Source organism: Pelobates fuscus, chromosome 7 (genome assembly GCF_036172605.1).
Source record: "Pelobates fuscus isolate aPelFus1 chromosome 7, aPelFus1.pri, whole genome shotgun sequence".
NCBI lineage: Eukaryota > Metazoa > Chordata > Amphibia > Anura > Pelobatidae > Pelobates > Pelobates fuscus.
In genome coordinates this window covers 239746-259242 of record NC_086323.1, presented here as the reverse complement: position 1 = coordinate 259242, position 19497 = coordinate 239746, and the positions used below count along the sequence as shown (strand labels likewise).

The window sequence follows — 19497 nt, the reverse complement described above, 5'->3', positions numbered from 1 at the left end:
TAACACATGCCGGCACGGGTTAAGATTAATAGCATATGGTGTGTGTTTTTCTCCAGTACCCAAACAACGCAATTACTTGTCTTCAAAGCGCTGCCCTTCAACTGGATGTGTTTCAGCCGTTGCAATGAACATGTGTGTCAAATAGAAGCACAAACGCTTTCTTACAACTAATGTTTTCATTTGAGGGCTATTTTATTTATGTCATCTTCTCAATATGAACTTACATTGACTTACAATTAAAACACGGGACAGGATGGCAACCCGGTTGCACAGCTCACTAGCCCGATATCCTTTCACCCTGGGAAATCATTGTAACCCACTTATTTAATCCTTTCATGCCACCAATCTCGTATACCTATAATATAATCAGTATACGGAGTGCCAGGCCGGTGCAAGGATTTTTGGCTACACAGGCAAAGATGCATTTTGCCACTCCCCTTAAAAAAAATATGCGGTCTCCATTTGCGAGGTCCTGGTGTGAAACCCAGACATGGAAAACGTGTCCTTTCGGGGTATGAATGCTCCCCCTGGCTGGTGTTCGTCTATATGAATGGCAGCCACCCAGGGAAACACACATTAATTCCTTCACTTGCGATTTCACACCTATGTTGCGAGTGCGAACGTTCTGATTAATTGGTGTGAATGTTCTAATGGGGCATGTTAAGACACTCACCGCTTAAATAGGTGAAACCGCCGTTTAGCCGATAATCCCCTTTGGTAGAAATGCAGGCTTTGCACAGCCGACCGCCAAACTCCCGAACCGAGTGTAAGGGAATGTGGCAACTCACCAACATAAAATCAGCCGAACTCCTTTCACGGCTAAAATAAACTAAATGCGCTTTCCAAGTAATAATTCCCCCCACAAACGAGACCAAGCTCCGTCTTGAGGGTAAAATAGGATTCTGGTTTATTCAGGGCTACCTGCCCAGTATTTATGCAGGTCTCCCACTTGGTGGACACTCCCCTAGGGGACCAGATGGAAGACTGTAACACAGACAGACATGTATCACATTTCAGACACACAGAAGTACAACATCCCCACAATGCATCCTAATTTCCCTCCCTCTATCCTGGAGATAATTGAGAAGTAATTAAATTATCTCCCAGGACAGAGGCAAACTCCATTATACACGTGGGGACACAAATACAGGAAAATACATTAAAACATATAATATTAAATTTTATACATAAAACACAGACATGTCACATATCCCCAGATAGCTGGGATCTGAGCGCACAAAACTACCGAATAGCGCTCAGATCCTATTCACACAGTTCAATTGCCATGGAGCCAGAGTCTTTAATTACACGAATTGGCTCCATGGCATAGCTATCTGGGTTAACCAATTCACATATACAAACTACCAAATTAACCGGTGTTCGGCTAAATCGCACGAATAGGAACCAGGGGGCTGGAGGCTCAGCGGTGCCTGCACGTAAAAGTGTCCGCTTTTAGTGCACTGATTCCGGGCTGAGCACCGCTGGCTGGCCGGGGAGCTCCATAACACCGCCCCCTAGCAGCCGCGAAGTGTAATCGCGGCCACCCAGTAACAGTCAATTAAGCTGCGGTTAACCGCGGCTTCAGGGAGGTAGATTAAAGGCACACGCTAGCTTCTGGGTGGCCAATTAACAGCTCTGGGGAGGCTAACAGAAGGCGGTTCGTGCAGTATACAGAATTTACCGAATGGCTGTGCAGAAAGGCATGAATAAACCTTTCTGCACAGTAAAATTAACCGTTTAACTGCCAGTCCATAGTCCAAAGGCAGCAGGCGGGCAACCAGGCTTTTCCAATGCAATGTGGCAAGATTGCTCTCGTCACAGGGCACCAGGGAGGTCCTCGTTCAGGAGATGAACAAGTTGGGAAACAATCCACGAATGCTCCCTCTGGTGGCGTTTGCCTGTATTTTGTTTGAAAAAAGACCCCTGGTGGTTGGTGTGGGAAAACCTGTGGGTTTATCAGTGGGCTTTGGGGACAAAAGGAGCAAAGTCCCTTCCTGCGCTGGGACCCCAGGGAGGAACTTGGGATGTGTCTTTGCTTGTTTGTGTGGTAAACCCCTCCTAACCATTTGGGTTAGCTACAACTAGTGGCAAGTGGCGGGATCGCACTTCCCAGCCATATGGAACCAGCATTCGTGAGCCGAACAGAACCATGGACTATACGAATTTAAAGAGGCTAACATTACAAGATTTGCTGGAAGCCAGAGGGCAATCAGCCAGCACTCGTACCAAGGCTGAGCTGATTGCTGCCCTCATGGAGGACGATCGGCAAAGCAGGAGGGCAACTGTACCCCAGCCAGAGGACAAAATGGAGGTCATTCACAAGGAAGTGACCTGGCACCTGACATACTACAAAGATACCCCCTCCGTGGAAATCATGTCCAAGATCTTCTCCGAGTTCCAAGCCTGTGTCTTGGCTCAGAAGAATGGGGCTGTTACGGTTGCCTCCAGGCTGGCTGGAAGTTGGACCGTAGAAAGGACTCACCAAAGAACCATCAGCACCGTAGACACTATAAGCAATGCAGACTCCACAAACCGCCGCTGCTGGGCTAGGATCTCGCCGTCTGCTATCCACCCTGGACCTACGACCAGGCGCCAGGTTCCAGTAGGTGAACCTCTTCCTTCTGTAGAGCGAAGCAGGATCAGGAACAAGAGCTCTTACAAGAGCTCAGTGGCTAAGGGAGTATGAAGAGCATAGCAATCCCTGTAGTGATTATAGCTGTCCCCTACAAACATGAGTCAAGGCTTAGTTAGAGGGTCAAGTCATTCTGTTTAATTGGCACCAAAGGGCCTTCTTTTATGGAGGTCTTACACATACAGGACCGCCCACAGGGTTTTGCAGAACAACCAATAAACAAGTAACATACAGTAAAAACACACCCATCAATAACACACAAATCATCCCCTCTTCCTGTGATATAATTATGGTAAACAATGGGTTAACATAATTATCACAGGCAGGAAAAATACACTTTTTATACATAAACTGTAACTTTAAAAATATGCGTCCAATCTTCATAAAAATTACATATTCAGAATCAGCACACTTCCTTTATGACCGACCGCAAGCACATTTTCCTGCCCAAAACAGTTCCATAGATTTGGGCTGTGCGGTCGGTCTATTTTATGCATGAGGCCGTTCGTGCATTTAGCTTAGTATAGCAGTGAGTTCAGGACTTAGTCTCTGCGGCTTCAAACTTAGTGTAGGAGAAGGTAGGGGTCAGTGGTGTTCGTCTAAATGTGTAGCCGATTTCAGTTCCATGGATTTGGCTACACATACCGCTGACCTCCTTCGAATGAACAAAGATGGCCGCCGTCACGTGTTGGTTTGCACGAACTGCGGCCACCCAGCGGTCGGCAATTTACCTACAGCAGGCTCCCAGCCTGGGAGGTAAATTGCCTGCACACTTCCACTTTTGGGTGGTCCGCCTATGTGGTACTTGGTTCAGTAAGCCCCATTTACTGAACCACGTGGAAAATAGCCAGGAACAAAGGGTTTTAACCAAGTCTGGGGACACATGCTTAAAGGGGCAGTTTCCAAAACAAGTCTGGGGACACCGTCTTAAAGGGGGATTGTCACAATTTTTCTCTATGTCCCAAAAATGTGATGCCAGCACCAGTTCCATAAAAGTCACTAAGCCCCAATATGCCCACCGACTGTCTTAAAGGGCCATACACACCCGGTCCATAGTCATGGGGGAGGAGGCTGGCACATAAGCTCCTCCATAATCCAGGGAAGCAGGGCAATTTGTCATTGAAAGGAACAGTTACAAAAGGCATTTTGTAACAGGGGCGAACTCCACACAGACGACGAACGAAGCGCGGGAGAGATGGGGTGATGTGAGGGGGGGGTGATGTGAGAGGGAGGGGGGTGATGGTGAGGGGGGCTGATTTTGAGAGAGGTGGGTGATGGTGAGGAGAGGGGTGATACTGAGGGAGGGGGTTCAGGGAGGGGGGTGATGCTGAGGGTGGTGAAGGGGGTGATACTAAGGGAGGGGGCTGGTGGAGGGGGGTGATGCTGAGGGGGGGTGATGTGAGAAAGAGCTGGGGGGGAGACATACCTTGATTTATTCCCTGGTGGTCCAGTATGGAGTGCCTGGTGGTCCGGTAGGCTCCCTGGTGGTCCGGTGGCCATTACTTACGCCATGTATCTCGCGAGACCTGTCAGAGCATTGTCCGACACGACAGGCTGCAGGCTGCCTGGCAGGGCCTATACCGGGTAGTGGAGCAAAAGTGTGACACTACCTATGTGATAAATCCTAGCTCGGGTCCCGGGGTTAGACATGTTAACTTGCTAAAGCGGACAGAGGATGTAGCCGCCATCTGTGCACCCACTCCTGGAGGATGGAGCTCAGGCAGGGTCCATAGATGAAGTCCACTTGGGTGACTGACTAACCGAGGAGGAACACAGACAGCAGAGGCGGCTCTAGACTCTGTGAGGCCTTAGGCGAAACTCAAACATGAGGCCCCACTAACAAAAAAGTGAAAAAAAAAATAGTTGCAATACATGCACACTGTCGCATACACACATTGATGCACAGTTTACCTGTGTATGTGCCTGAGAGTGTGTCTGACAGAGAGTATCCTTGTGACTGTATGTCTCTGTGAGCATGTTTTCGTTTTTATCTGGGACCCTATGTGTATGGGGTAGCTGATTGAAGTGTGTTGTGTGTATGGGGGGGGGGTGATGGTGAGAGGGAGGGGGGTGATGGTGAGAGGGAGGGAGGTGATGGTGAGAGGGAGGGAGGTGATGGTGAGAGGGAGGGAGGTGATGGTGAGAGGGAGGGGGGGTGATGGTGAGAGGGAGGGGGGGTGATGGTGAGAGGGAGGGAGGTGATGGTGAGAGGGATGGGGGTGATGGTGAGAGGGATGGGGGTGATGGTGAGAGGGATGGGGGTGATGGTGAGAGGGATGGGGGTGATGGTGAGAGGGATGGGGGTGATGTGAGAGGGAGGGAGGTGATGGTGAGAGGGAGGGGGTGATGTGAGAGGGATGGGGGTGATGTGAGAGGGATGGGGGTGATGTGAGAGGGAGGGGGGTGATGTGAGAGGGAGGGGGGTGATGTGAGAGTTTTAACAGTTTAACATCGAAGTTGCCTTTAGCGCCGATCTCAACTTCCCCCAGTGCGGCGTCCGACTTCTGAAATTTCAGTTCCAAGAATTGCAGAGTGCCACCGGGCAGGGGCGCTGCTGATTGGCTAAGAGCAACTTTTTGCAAGCCAGTTTTGTGAATGGCTAGTCACGATTGCCTGAAAGTGTCAGCTGAACACTCTTAGCCAATCAGCAGCGCCCCTGCCCGGTGGCACTCTGCAATTCCTGGAACTGAAATTTCAGAAGTGGACGGTAAGAGTGTGCCCAAGGACCTGCTGGCACAATAACAACGTTATTTAGATGAATTTGTTATGGTGTCTGGAGTGTTCCATTAATACTCATGATTTAGAAACAAAATAATTTCAGCTTTTGAAAGTCATAGTGAGCTGTATCTCCACTGAGAATGGCTGGAGACACAAAGTAACATCTCATAATTTCCTTTATAGTGTTCATGTCATCTCTTTGCAGTCACAGAGAATCCACTGACATAATTTTATTAATCACGTCTCTCTAGCCTTATCTGTTATTTATCAGCGTCCTAATTAGCACCTGCTCTCATGTTAAAGTTGTTAAAATTACTTACCTTTGGGCCAGGTTGACCAGGTAAACCAGGCTTCCCATGAGGACCAACTGTTCCCTAAAGAAAAAAATAAATAAATAAAGGATTATTTTAATGCAGATACATTTATTTTTTAAAAGCATATGAATCTAAACATTCAGAAACTCACTGGAGACACACACTAATCTCACACAGACAGTCACTGGAGACACAACACTGATCCCGCACTGACTGTCACTGGAGACACAACACTGATCCCACACTGACTGTCACGGGAGACATACTGATACTGCACTGACTGTCACTGGAGACACACACTTATCCCACACTGATTGTCACGGGAGACACACTGATACTGCACTGACTGTCACTGGAGACACACAATGACTGTCACTGGAGACACACAATGACTGTCACTGGAGACACACACTGATACTGCACTGACTGTCACTGGAGACACACACTGATCCCACACTAACTGTCACTGGAGACACACACGGATCCCATACTGACTGTCACTGGAGACACAGCATTCTGGGTAAAGCCCACAGTAACATTATACTAGCCAAGCAACCTGGGTAAAGCCCAAAGCAACGTTATACTAGCCAAGCACCCTGGGTAAAGCTCAAAGTAATATTAAACTAGAGCAGAACCCTGGGTAAAGCTCAAAGTAATATTAAACTAGAGCAGAACCCTGGGTAAAGCTCAAAGTAATATTAAACTAGAGCAGAACCCTGGGTAAAGCTCAAAGTAATTTTATATGAGTGCAGAAGCCTGGGTAAAGCCAACAGTACACAAAAGCATTCTGGGTAAAGCCCCCATAGCATCGAGGGCAATAGCCCCTGTGTTTTAGTAATCAGTTCTATTTACACTGACACATTGAAGGTGCAGACTTGGATAACGCAGTGATTATACGTGCACCCTTTTACCTGCGGCACTCTCATTTTAAATAGACAAAGCTAAATGTCAATCAATGACACATCACACTAAGACAAAGCAAGTGTCCTTAAATAACTTACAAAGAGGGCTTTTACAAAGTGAAGTGTGGAACAGGACAATAATTAATCAAGCAGTTACAAGATAAGTAGATTGGACAGGAAGGAAAGGTTTTGATGTGCATCTTACCCTAATTGTACAGTGCTGCAGAATATGTTGGCGCTTTAGAAATGAGTAATAAAGAAACTAATAACCTGTCTAGGGCCTGTGGGGTGTTAATTTATAAGTCAGCAGGGATTTTCAAGAGACAGAATCTATCTTTTGAGAAGAATTTGACATTTTGTACGCATATTTTTTTTTTAAATATATGCACACTCTCAACCTAAAAAACTAAAAGGGGATTCAAAGAAGGAAAAATACTCAGGACAGATAGTTCTGTGTATCAGCAGAATCTAGAAAATCCAAGAGTTTGGAAGGTTGCTGTGACGAAACCAACCTCGCCACTGGGCATTGGAGAAGCCTGTTTGCCCGCCTCCTACCTGCTGACTATGGCCCCTTGAAAATTGGTACGTTTAGAGAACTATATTTGGGCATATTGTATTGTATTGTGCGACTGCTGGCCCTTTAAGCACAGTGAATGGTATTTTATTGTACTGCTGCTGGCCCTTTAAGAACTGTCTGGGGACATATTGAGACTTTGGGTAACAATACCCTTTAAGACTATGGCCCCTGAAAACGTATGGACTTTTATTGGTGTGTATGGCCCTTTAAGAACCGTCTGGGGACATATTGTGACTTTGCTGAACAATGCCCCTTTAAGACTATGTCCCCAGACCTGTAAAATAACTTGTTCCTGGCTTTCCCACACTTGGTTCAGTAAATAGGGCTTACTGAACCAAGTACCACACAGGCGGACCACCCAGAAGTTAAAGTGTGCAGGCAATTTACCTCCCAGGCTGTGAGGTTACTGCCGGTTAATTGCACGTGGCGGCGGCCATCTTTGTTCAGTCGAATGCGGTCAGCGGTGTATGCTAAAGATTCTGTGGAACTAAAATCGGCTACACATTTTACCGAACACCGCTGACCCTTACCTTCTTCCATACTGAACTTGCAGCTCCAGAGACTAAGTCCCGTTTTTCGCATGAAATTGACCGGCCGCACAGCCCAAATCTATGGAACTGTTTTGGGCAGGAAAACGTGCTTGCGGTCGGTCATAAAGGGACCTCCAGCTAACTTTTGATCCGCTGGAGGGATTTGGCTGAATTTTGGAAGGGTGTATGTTTAAAGTGTGCTGATTCTAAATATATGTTTTTTTGGGAAGATTGGATGTACGGTTTTAAAGTTATAGCACATGTATAAAAACTGTATTTTCCCTGGCTGTAATAATTATGTTAACTGGTTATCTGAGGGGAGGGAACTTGTGGGTTGTAACCGTTATGCTATTGGCTGTTTTACCCCGCCCCTGTGGGCGGTCTTTTATGTGTAAGATGGAAATAAAAGCAGACTGGGTGTGCTAGCACCTCAGATCATCTTGTACCTTCATGAAGTTTCGGCTCATGTTTGGGGGGATTGGAGAACTACACTCTGGGGATTGCTATAATCACTATACTCCCCAGGGTATAATCGCTGAGCTCTGCTAAGAGCTGGTTCCTGTTCCTGCGCTCTGGAATTCGGAGAGGTCCATCTACTGGAAGCTAGACCCTGGTCGTGGGTCCAGAGTGGGTAGCGTGGCGAGACCCCAACCAAGCTGCGGCGGTTCGTGGGAGTCTACAGTGATTATGGTGTCTGGTGGAGTGCTTGGAGACCTCGGAAAGCACTAGGAGCATCCGTCAGCGGAGGGTACCCGGTCGGGGTGCCAGCGGTTCCGTTACAGTTGCCAAAAGAAGATATGTAAAGGGAGAAACGTAGCGCCCCCAGGCCGGCCCATGTAAGGTGGTGGATGAATGGGAGGAAGGGAGGAGGATCTGAGGTCACTATAACACATATTAACCGCTGTGGCTTTACATCACCTCAAAATGATCTGTGTACACTACAAGTACCTGTACATCTGTACGAGGTCCCATGGTGCCACGTGTGCATGGTGCATGGTGCCCCGTGTGCATGGTGCATGGGCAGGGCGAGGCAAACAAGGCATTTGCCTAGGGTGGCACTCTCATGGGGGTGGCACTTTCAGGGGGGCGGCAAAAAAATGCCGCCCTAAGTGCTTAGTCAAGTGCCGTGTTTGCCTCATGTCTTGGGGAGGCCAAGAGGTTGCCGGCCGGCCACCCTTGGATCCTCCCGAGGCATTTAGCTGACTCAAAGCTTAGACGGGGGGTCAAGGGAGCGCAATACTCTGAGTACTTCCTGCTCCCTCACGCGCCAGGAGCCGGAATATGACATCACTCCGGCCCCGGCGGTGCATGAGGGAGCAGGAAGTGCTCAGCTCCCTTGAGACAGATAGAGACACCGACGGATAGAAAGACCACCTGCACAGTCACCCAGTGCACAGACACCTCCCCACCGGGAACATCCGCTGCTGGGACAAGGACCCCCTCCCTGCCCGCTCTTGCCGGTTCCGGGACCCCTCGAGCAGTCATGGGATGTACCCTGAGCGCGGAGGACAGAGCTGCGCTGGAGAGAACCAAACAGACCTGCTACTTGGTGAGCTACCCCCCATCTACTCCACTGCCCCCTAATCTGCCCCAGCTACCCCCCACCTACTCTACTGCTTCCTAATCTGCCCCAGCTACCCCCCATCTACTCCACTGCCCCCAAATCTGCCCCAGCTACCCCCCACCTACTCTACTGCTTCCTAATCTTCCCCAGCTACCCCCATCTACTCTACTGCCCCATCTACTATTCTGCCCCCAAATCTGCACATCTGCTTTACTGCCCTTCAACCTGCCCATATACCACAATCTGCCCCACTGCACCCTATTCTGTTCATATACCCCATTCTTGCGGGATCTGCCCGCTGCAGCCGGAGTACATACTCCCTTAATCTTTTTTTAATCAGGGACATTAATTTTCTCCTCCCCCCCATCTCCTCTCAACTGCCTTACTGGGGTTTTTGAATTATCCCAGGCATGCATCATCAGCACCCCTTATCTACTATACCAGGTTACAGTAATAATCTGCTCTTACAGATAGCTAATGACTACCCAGTACTGTCGGTGTGTTTGTGAGTGAATGTGTGTGTCTGTCAAATTAGTGAGGATGTTCGTGTCAGTGTGTGTATGTGTCTGTCATTGAAAGTGTGGGTTGTTTAAACAGTGTGCGTGCCAATGACTGTATGCGTGCGCCAATAACTATGTATCTGTCAGTGAGTGTACGTCAGTGCATGTGTCAATGAGGGCATGCGTCTGTCATTCAAAAAAGTGGCCTTGACACGAAGTGGTGGGGCAAATTTAGATTCGGGTGGTGCCTGAATTTAGTCGTGCCTAGGGCAGCACAAATCCAAGATACACCACTGTGCATGGGGATGAAAGACATAGGCATCATTTTCTGTAGCTGTGCTAGGACAGACTGGCATATCATTTTAAAGAGAAAACTAAACTGTCAGCTAATTTAAACAGGTGCAAGAACCACTTGCATTAGGGATATGTGCACTTCTATCTCACAGAGTTCAAAGACAGAATTGCATACCTCCCAAGTGTCCCTGTTTAGAAAGTCAGTCTATGTATATATATTTATCTTGGTTGTCTTGAGCAGCAAGTGATGAAAGCATCAATTTTATTGATGGCAAAACAAGCACCTTAATATAGAAAAAATGCTTTAAATCTAGACAGATGAAAGTAACCACTACAACTAGCTTCAGTAATTATGGTGCCAGAGGAGCCCCGGAGCCTCACCTCCCTCCCAATTCTTACCTGGGGTCCACTGCCTCCACTACTGATAATGGAAAGTAGTAGAAGAGAAATCTGAGGAACTTCAGGTAAGTAACACCAGAAGATTTATTCATCTCACCAAATTAAAATTGATCAGACGCTTTCTCTTCTCCTATCTTCGAATGCTAAGAAGGCGTTCAATAAAATACACTGAGGCTATCTGAGAGAAGTAATGGTCAGGGTGAACTTGCCTTCCTCTTTTATTAATGCGGTTTTCGCACTGTACTGCAGACCATCGGTGGACGTATATGCATCAGGCTTTGTTTCTGATATGTTCCTGTTGTCTAATAGTACCAAACAGGGGTGTCCATTGTCACCATTATTGTTTATTTTAGCTGTGGAACCCCTGGCTTAGGCCATATGCAGGACGAACGAAATTGAGGGAATTAAAATAGGTGATGGTGTGATGGTGAAGGTGGGCATATTCGCTGATGATGTTATTTTATCTCTTAGAGACCCAGCATCATCTTGGGCCCATTGATGGACATTTTACATGAATTCGGAAAAATATTGTATTATAAAATAAATTCTCTTAAAACTCAAGCATTATTATTTCATATTCCAAGGCCTGTGTTGGAAACATTGATGGAGGGATACCAGTTTGATTGGTTAAAGTATTTTCTTTCTGATTTAGGAATTAATTTGACCAAGAACCTGTCAAGCATGCATTCATTTAAAGAGAACGTTAAAAAGAGTTGGTAAGATGGTCTGAACTTGAGTTATTCTGGTTCGGGAGTATAGCTTCTGTCAAAATATATATATTCTCTCTAAACTCCTCGATTTTATAAGAGCCCCCCCTAACTGTTCCCTTGCCTTTTTTAAGAAGATACATTCAGATCTTCTTGGATTTATTTGGAAGAACAGAAAGTGCAGAGTTAAGTTTGTAGTTCTACAGAAATTGAAGAGTTAGGGAGGCCAGGGGGTGCCTGATTTAAAAAAAAAATACTATTATGCTGCCAATTCACATAAACCAAGATGATTAGAGGTGGAAACAGATAAATTCCACCCATACTCTACTAAGTAATTAATTTGGCTCCCTATTTCTAAAAGACCTAAAATATCTACAATGTTTCCATCAACAAAAATCTCATTAAAAGCTTGGGATGTATTGTTTAAAACTTTATGCCCCTTCCTATCCTAAATCATTATTATTCACAAATAGATTTGACTGATTGGTACTCCAAATTCATAAACAATGTTGATAGTTTTTTAAACAATGATTCACTAATGTCATTTGAAAGATTAAAAATTAAGTATAATTTGGGCGGTAGTTGGGTCCCTGATACTCTGCAACCACAAGAGCAATTTGACATCACCAATCCTGATCACAAATGTGAAAAATTACAAAACTCAAACCTTGAAAAAAAGTTATTTAATATTATTATTTTATTATTTATATAGCGCCAGCAAATTCCGTAACGCTGTATAATGGGATTTATTCCTCCCAAATCAAAAATATACGATCTCCTTATGTTATTCTTTTTTTTCCAGTTTAATATGCAAAACCAGACTATATTCTAGCCTGGAAAAAAGATTTAGGTCTTCAATGGGACCTGGAAGAATGGCTTACATTCACTACACGTCTCAAAGGGATCAACATATAGAAAATCACTACAAAATTATATACCGTTCTCTCCAGAGGTGAGTTTATTCAAATATCTCCCTAAGACATCCAGTAAATAAGATGTTGGGCCACATTCTTATTGCAGATACTTCGATCATACCTTGTTATTGGAAGTCTACTACATTACCATCAATTAAGGAAGCACTGATTATATTGCTCAATAACAAAGAGGTATGAACTGGCGTTGCGGCACCCCTCACCTCAAAAGGTCAATTTGCAGTTTCCTGTAGACAATTCTACGCGCCCTGTTATATATTGATATACAATATATTTAGACATACAATTGGTTATATTACTCTGTGTATTATATTTAGACAGGAACAAATCCACTCTTTTATTATTATGAATTTGGGTAGTACCCTTCCCCTCCCTTTTTTTTTTTTTTTATTCCTTTTTTTTTTTTTTTTTTTTTTTACCTTACCTTCTTCATTCTACTTATGTTTATATTGTTAAGTGTTACTTTCTTTATATACCAAATTAATGTGAAACGTGTTGTGAAGGAATACACCATCACTTGTATTACTTCCTTCCCCATTCGTATCTGTACTCCCTGTTCATTTCCCGAACGGATATTCGTGTTACACTTTTTATACTCCTGAGACCCAGACCACCCCTTGGCTCATTAACTTAAAATAAGGTTGTTAATTCAAGTGCTCTCCTTGGGAGGTCAACATTCGTATGATTGAACACACGTGCTCTTCAAGAATGGTGGCCATCTTGTCTGCCGAACACAGGCAGTGGTACTTGGTCATCGAGTGCATGGAACTATATTGGGATGCTACAATTCACGAATACCAGGGTACTTGTACCGCTGCCTACTTCGCTTACAAGCCAGGAGAGCGCTCTTTTGGAAAAAGACTTGGTAACCTGAGAGGAACATTTGTTACCTAAGAGCCATGGGGAACTTTCGGTCATTTTCAAAAGGAGCTCCCGAATACTGACCGGCCATGGACCCTTTCATGCTGGAACCTCTTGGCCGGCCGGTTAAATTTACACCGTTGGCGATTCTCCTACACCGAACGGATCTGAGCGCTATTTCGACAACTTGGGCACTAAGTACCGGGCTATCCAGGGATATAGGATATGTGGGGTTCCTATGTGGATTTATTGGGGTTTTGGGGTGTTTTGTGAATAAATTGTATGTATTCCTGTAACTGAGAGATAATTGAATTATCAAACTTTGGACTCCATTATCTCCCAGACATAGAGACGCTTGGGAGGAGTTTATGTTGTTTTGTATGGAGACCCCATGCTGGGAGTCTGTGTATAAATTATCTTTTGGCCTAACAAAACAGATCTACTCCCAACATTTAGTCTTGGCTAATGTATGGGGGGGGGGCTATACCAACTATAATCACAACGGTGGATAGAGCTACTTCACACTGAGAAAGGGAATCCGTGGTGGTCCGCCATATGTGTTTTTCAAAATACTGTTCAATAAAAAGAGTTTGAAAAGAAGTAAAACTTGATTTACTTCTTAAATGGTTATCCGTGTATTTCTTCACGGATGTGAGAAGAGCTGGGTGTTGTGTGATTGTGAGTGATGATCAAATAGGGGAAAGAGACTAATATAAAAGTGTATGATGGAGGAGGAAGAATTACCGAGGGTGTTGGACGAGAGACCATTGCAAGTGCCTGGAACAGGAAATTAGGGACAGGATTCTGAAGGTAGCAGATTTCTTAACATGGCAGATAGAAATGATAATCCATGGTAACATAAACATCAGGAGGGATCGAGTGGGGAAGCCAAAGAGAAACAAATGTTTCCTGAATTACCACATGGTGGAGAAAAACCTGAGCCATTACAAGCTGGATAAATGAGATGTAGACAAGTTGGAATTCGATGATTTCTGGGGATTTTCAGATGCGTGAAGAAGGAAGATTACAGTAAAAAGAGACTGATAATGTTACCATAAAACAGACTTTATAGACAAAATAGTGTTAGTTTCGAAATTCACAATCTAGTTACTTACCCTTGGACCTCGTTTTCCTGGAGGACCTGGTAATCCTGGAGGTCCTTGTGGGCCCTTAAAAGAAAAAAAAAAAAAAAACATGTATATACCTTCATTAACTAATACATTAAACAGTTCCATCGTAAAATATTCATACTTTATGAAAACCTGGGGTGTTGTAAGTAGAATTTGTAAAACCTCAAAGCTGTGGCTCCCTCCTTCCATATAGGATGTTTATCGGACTCCCTAAAGCAGGGATCACATACTGCAACTCCACAAATTCTTTGAACACAATAGAAGGCCAGAGAATCGTGGGCATTGTTATACAGCAACATTTGGGGAGCCACAGTCTGAGATCAGTGTCTTTAACATGTTATGGTCTTCCTTTACTTTCTCATGGTAAAATATTCTATATTTTGGAATTGTTTTTTACATGCATTTCACACTGAGGTGTGGTTGATATTGAGTGACATGCACAGATGACAATAAGTGTTGCAAGCTCTTTTCTATTTCTGAGTGTCCATGGAACATGGGAAGACCTAATAGGGTTATTAGAATTGCCAACAAGCATATTGTATCAATATCATTGACTTTGTAATGCTTACACAGCCATTTTGGTGGTATATATGTAGAATGTATTCTGTGTAATTCAGTTGAAAACACTGAGACAGACTCTGAGACACAGGACATCAAAGTAGAGTGTCTTCGCACTCTGAATGTCCAGCGTGTACCATCAGCTGTTGACCTATTTAACATACATGACATTGTAAATACTAACTTTGTATTTGTGAAGCAAGAAGAATAAATCTCTTTTATAAGAAAAGCCAGGAAAGTCTGATTGTGTTATATTTTTAAGTGAATGAAAAGCTGTTAACAGTTTAATTAATCCGCTTTCTTGAAGAAGCAAGTTTTCAATTATTTTTTTAAGGAATGGAGACTGGGTGAAAGTCTAACAGAAAAGTAAAGGGAGTTCCACAGAAAAAGGTGCAGCCCTGGAGAATTCTTAAAGCATCAGAGGTGGGAGTACGGACAGAGGCTAGACGTGGGTCTTTGGGGCCTAGAAGGGACATACTTGTGTATTTCGGAGGATAGGTAGTGTGACAAAAGCACCTTCGTTACTGGGATTTGGAGAGGCCTGCTTGCCAGCCTTTTGCCCTGGGATGTATTGCTCTTTAAAAGCTTTATTTGGACATTTGGATTTTAAAACACTTTTTCTGCCCCTATAAATCCATGGGAAAATGTGCCTCTTCCCCTCCCCTTTTTCCTGTCCTATTGTTTCTCCAGCAGGGACACTGCCAGACCAGATTAAACTGACTGCTTTGTCCCTCCTATCCCATCAGCCCTTGCTATTTTCTGACCTCACCCTTCCTTGTACTATAGGGCACTTTTAGCATTGGACATATTGAGCGCTCAGATCCAAACTATCTGGGGATATGTTGGACATATAGGTTAAACATTGTATTATGAATTATGTATTTTTATGTGGTTTTTGTAACAGTTTTTGACTTAGAGATATTTCCTGTTACTGGAGATAATTAGGTTACCACAGCCACTTAAGCCAATTATCTCCAGGATAGAGGAGAAGATAGACCTGGCGGCACAGCCTAAATCTGTGGAACTGTTTTGGGCATGCTTGCGGTCGGTCAAATGTGACTTCCATAAACCTTTTGAACCCCTGCTCTGATCTGGGTGATTTTTGGATATGTTGTTCATCTAGATCAGGACTATCCAGTAATGTATAATTTGTGGGGATATGTTGTTGTTTTGGGGTGTTTCTGGACTTTGTGTAAAACTTGATATTTTCTGCCTGTGGTAATTGAGTTAGTCCATTGTGTTTTGTAATTGTATCACAGGTAGAGGGGAGGGTTTGTGTACATTAGCTGGGAATGTCTAACTGTGAAATACTGTGTTGATTGGCTGTTGTCCTTTGTGTCCTGTGCTCCACAAGGTCCAAGTGGGTGGTAACCTTGTGGGGAAAATGTGTATAAAAGAAATGACTTTGTGCTCATTAAACAGACTTGTTCTACCCTTCATGAAGTTTCGGCTCATGTTTGAGGGATTGGAGAACTACCTACTCTCTGGGGATTGCTATAATCACTATACTCCCCAGAGTAAGCGCTTGTTCCTGTTCCTGCTCTCTGGATTTAGGAGAGGTCTACCTACTGGAAGCTGGTCCCTGGTCTTAGGCCCAGAGTAGGAGAAAGATGGCAAGACCCCAACCAAGCTGCGGTGGTTTGTGGGGTCTGCGGTGGTTATGGTGTCTAGTGGAGTGCTTGGAGCCCTCGGTAAGCAATAGGAGCATCCATCAAACGGAGGTACCCAGTCGGGGTGCCAGGCGATCTGTTACAGGAAGATTTAAGCATACAAAACAACATAAACTCCGTGTGGCAAAACTAGCCACTTCATTGTGTAAAGACTATGTTAATTCGTCTAGTTTGACTTCACGAACAGAACATGGACATATTGTTCGTGAATTCGAAGAAACTACGTAATGGAAGACCACACAGGGGAGTCATGTGTGACTCCCCTGGAGTTCTGATACATATTATACGAATTATTAGGTTTTACAAATATTGTGTCATTTTCTGCACTGAGAGATAATTGAATTAAAAGCTTGCTCTTGCGTAGTTCTCTCTAGTACAGAAAAGGATTCTGGGAAACTTCCAGTTTTCCAGAAGGTTCACCATGGGAAAACCCCTGGAATGTCATTATGGAAACCCTTGCATGGGGATTTGTATAAAACTGTGTTTTGTCCAGTTGTTGGGGAATGGGATGGTAATTGCTACACTATTCTTTATTTGTATGCTGACTATGTCTACCAGTGGAAATATTACGGTTTATACCTCTACTCCGCTACACTCCTCCCAAGCGTCTCTATGTCTGGGAGATATCGGAGTCCAAAGTTTGGTATTTTAATTATCTCCCAGTTGCAGGAATACATACTATTTATACACAACCTCCCCCCCCCCCCCCCAAACCTCAATAAATCTTCACAGGAACCCCACACATCCTATATCCCTGGATAGCCCGGATCCAAGCTCCCAAGTTGTCGAAATAGCGCTCAGATCAATTTAGTGTAGCAGAATCGCCACCAGGGTAAAGTTTTGTCCGTGTTCGGGAACTCCTGTGCGAAAACCACCAAATTTCCCACTTGAGCAGCATTATGTAGAGACCTGTAATCAACATAATCTTAAACTGAGCCCTATATCTTACTAAAAGACAATGTAGGGACTGACAGACGAGGGAGGCATGGGAGGTGAGGGCAGGAGAGGTCGGATGTGAAAGAGAACACTTTGGCAACAAGCCTGTGAGGTAGAGGTGATGGTAGCGCCGTTGACTTGGGGGGAGGCAGACACGGCAGTAGCAACACTTGAGGGAGGAAAGACCAGAAGTTGAGTTTAAGGAAGTGAGCAGCCATCCAGTTAGAAATTGCAGAAAGGCAGTCAGAAACACAAATCAAGATGGTCAGACAGAGATAAGGAGAGGACAGGGAGATTTGTGTGTCATCTGCATAGAAATGATAATGTAAGCCAAAGGAGCTGATGAGTTTACCAAAGGGAGGCAGTATGGATAGAGAACAGCAGGTGATCAAGGACAGAAACTCTGTTTGGAAACACCAACAGAGAGGAATTGGGGAGAAGAGCCAGAGAAAAACACTGTGTAGCGAAATGGGCTATAGGTCAGTACCCCGTTTTGGTACTAGAGGCTGTCCATACCGCTGTGTGTGTATGTTTATTCCGTTAAATTGTATCCCTCTATTGAAACATTGTGTTCCTATGTTGTTTCGGCTATTTGTTCGGTACTAACCTCAGTTATATTGGATTTGCCTATGTGGTTCATCAAAACGAACAAAATACCGAACAACCCAGCCACCCAGGAGTGGAGTGTGGCACCAATTGACCCCATTAACCTTCAGCATACCTACTGTAGCGAAAGCCACTTCGCCACTGTGTTTTGGAGGGGGCTGCTTGCCCGCCTCTTACCCTGTGACTACGGTCCCTGGGCGATTTGGCCCTTTATTCACGGTATTTGGGCATACTGTGGGTTATTGGGCTGCCCCAGGATTATGGGCCCTCTCATCAGCCCATACGAAACTTAAACCCCATGGCGTTTGAACTGTGTTTGTGGCATCTGCGCGCTGTTTGGATATGTTGAGAGCTCAGATCCAAGCCATCTGGGGATGGGTTGAATGTGGGGATTCTGTTTAGTATAACAGGAGTTATGTATTTTTATGTCTTTTGGTGGTTGCTGGTAACATGTGCTTAATGGAGGCTGTGTTTGTCCCTGGATATAATTAAATCAGCTTCTCCATTGTCTCCAGGATAGAGGATTCTGGGGAACTAGATTGAGCTGGAAAAACCATGCTTCCAGAAGGTCAAATGCACCTACTCCGTACTAGAGTTTGGCACGATGGTAGGGTTGCACCTGAAGTTTTACGGACCCAATCCAGAGGAGAAATACGTGCGGTTCGTGTGGGACATGGTGACCCGGAACCTACAACACAGGGCGTTGAGGGAAGGCCAGTGGGCACGTTGGGAGAAACTCCAGCCACAGGTAGAGTGGGACGAGGAAGAAACCGAGGTGGCCGGTGGAGATGGGACCGAGGTCTCTCTACCGGCCCTACAGGGATGCTGGGCACCCGGCCCAGATCCCCAGCGGCAGTATGTTTTACAGGGAGGGGAGACAGTCGGTCTCACTCCCCAGCGGCAGAATGCGTTATTGGAGGAAGAGACAACCGGTCTCCCTCCCCAACAGCAACCAGAGGTACCCAAGGTAGAGGACCTCATAGACTGGTCCTGGGAGGACCCCCTGCAGGCAGGTGGAGATGGGACCGAGATATCTCCACCGGCCCTACAGGGATGCTGGGCAACTGGCCCAGATCCCCAACTAGAGCTGGAGTTACAGAAAGTGGAGAGCATCGACCTCCCCCCCCAGCAGCAGTCGGAGTACCAGGGGGAGGTAAGTGATATTTCTCCTCCCCAGTCAACTCCTTTGTTCCCTGACCCCCCAGCAGAAGAGCTGGCAACTGGGCAGAGCGCCGCTGGCCTCTGTCCTCCCTTGTTTCCTTCCCCTGAGCCTGACTTTCTACAGGCTGCCCCAGCGGAAGAGCTGGCAACTGGGCAGAGCGCCGCTGGCCTCTGTCCTTCCTTTTTTCCTTACCCTGAGACTACCCCAGCTCTGACCCCGGAGCAGAGCACATCGGGCATCTGGCCCCCAAGTACTCACAGCCATTTGCCCAGCAAGGCCGAGGGTGCCACAGTTTCACCCCACAACTTGGGACCTACAGGCCAGTATGACTTATTTTGGGGGGGCTATTCTGTGAATTCTTTATTGTGGGGGGGGCTACACTGCTAAATTTGTTTTGTGGGTTAGACCCTCTGTGAACTATGTACCGTGGGTGGGCCATTCTGTGAATTCTTTATTGTGGGGGGGCTACACTGCTAAATTTGTTTTGTGGGTGGGCTGCCCGACT

The 19497-nt window shown here is 45.5% G+C and overlaps 1 protein-coding gene across 4 annotated transcripts in view; it reads right to left on the bottom strand.

The window, feature by feature from the left end:
- The window catches only part of COL24A1 (collagen type XXIV alpha 1 chain), an 808926-nt gene that overhangs the window by 612050 nt on the left and 177379 nt on the right, over window positions 1-19497 (bottom strand). For 3 of the 4 annotated variants that reach the window (XM_063427613.1, XM_063427615.1, XM_063427616.1), the window contains exons 4-5: window positions 14046-14099; window positions 5671-5724 (exon numbers count right to left, since the gene is read on the bottom strand). In XM_063427613.1, the coding sequence (XP_063283683.1) occupies window positions 5671-5724; window positions 14046-14099 (108 nt within the window). The remainder of the gene's footprint in view (window positions 1-5670; window positions 5725-14045; window positions 14100-19497) is intronic. The other variant, XM_063427614.1, reaches the window with a different exon arrangement.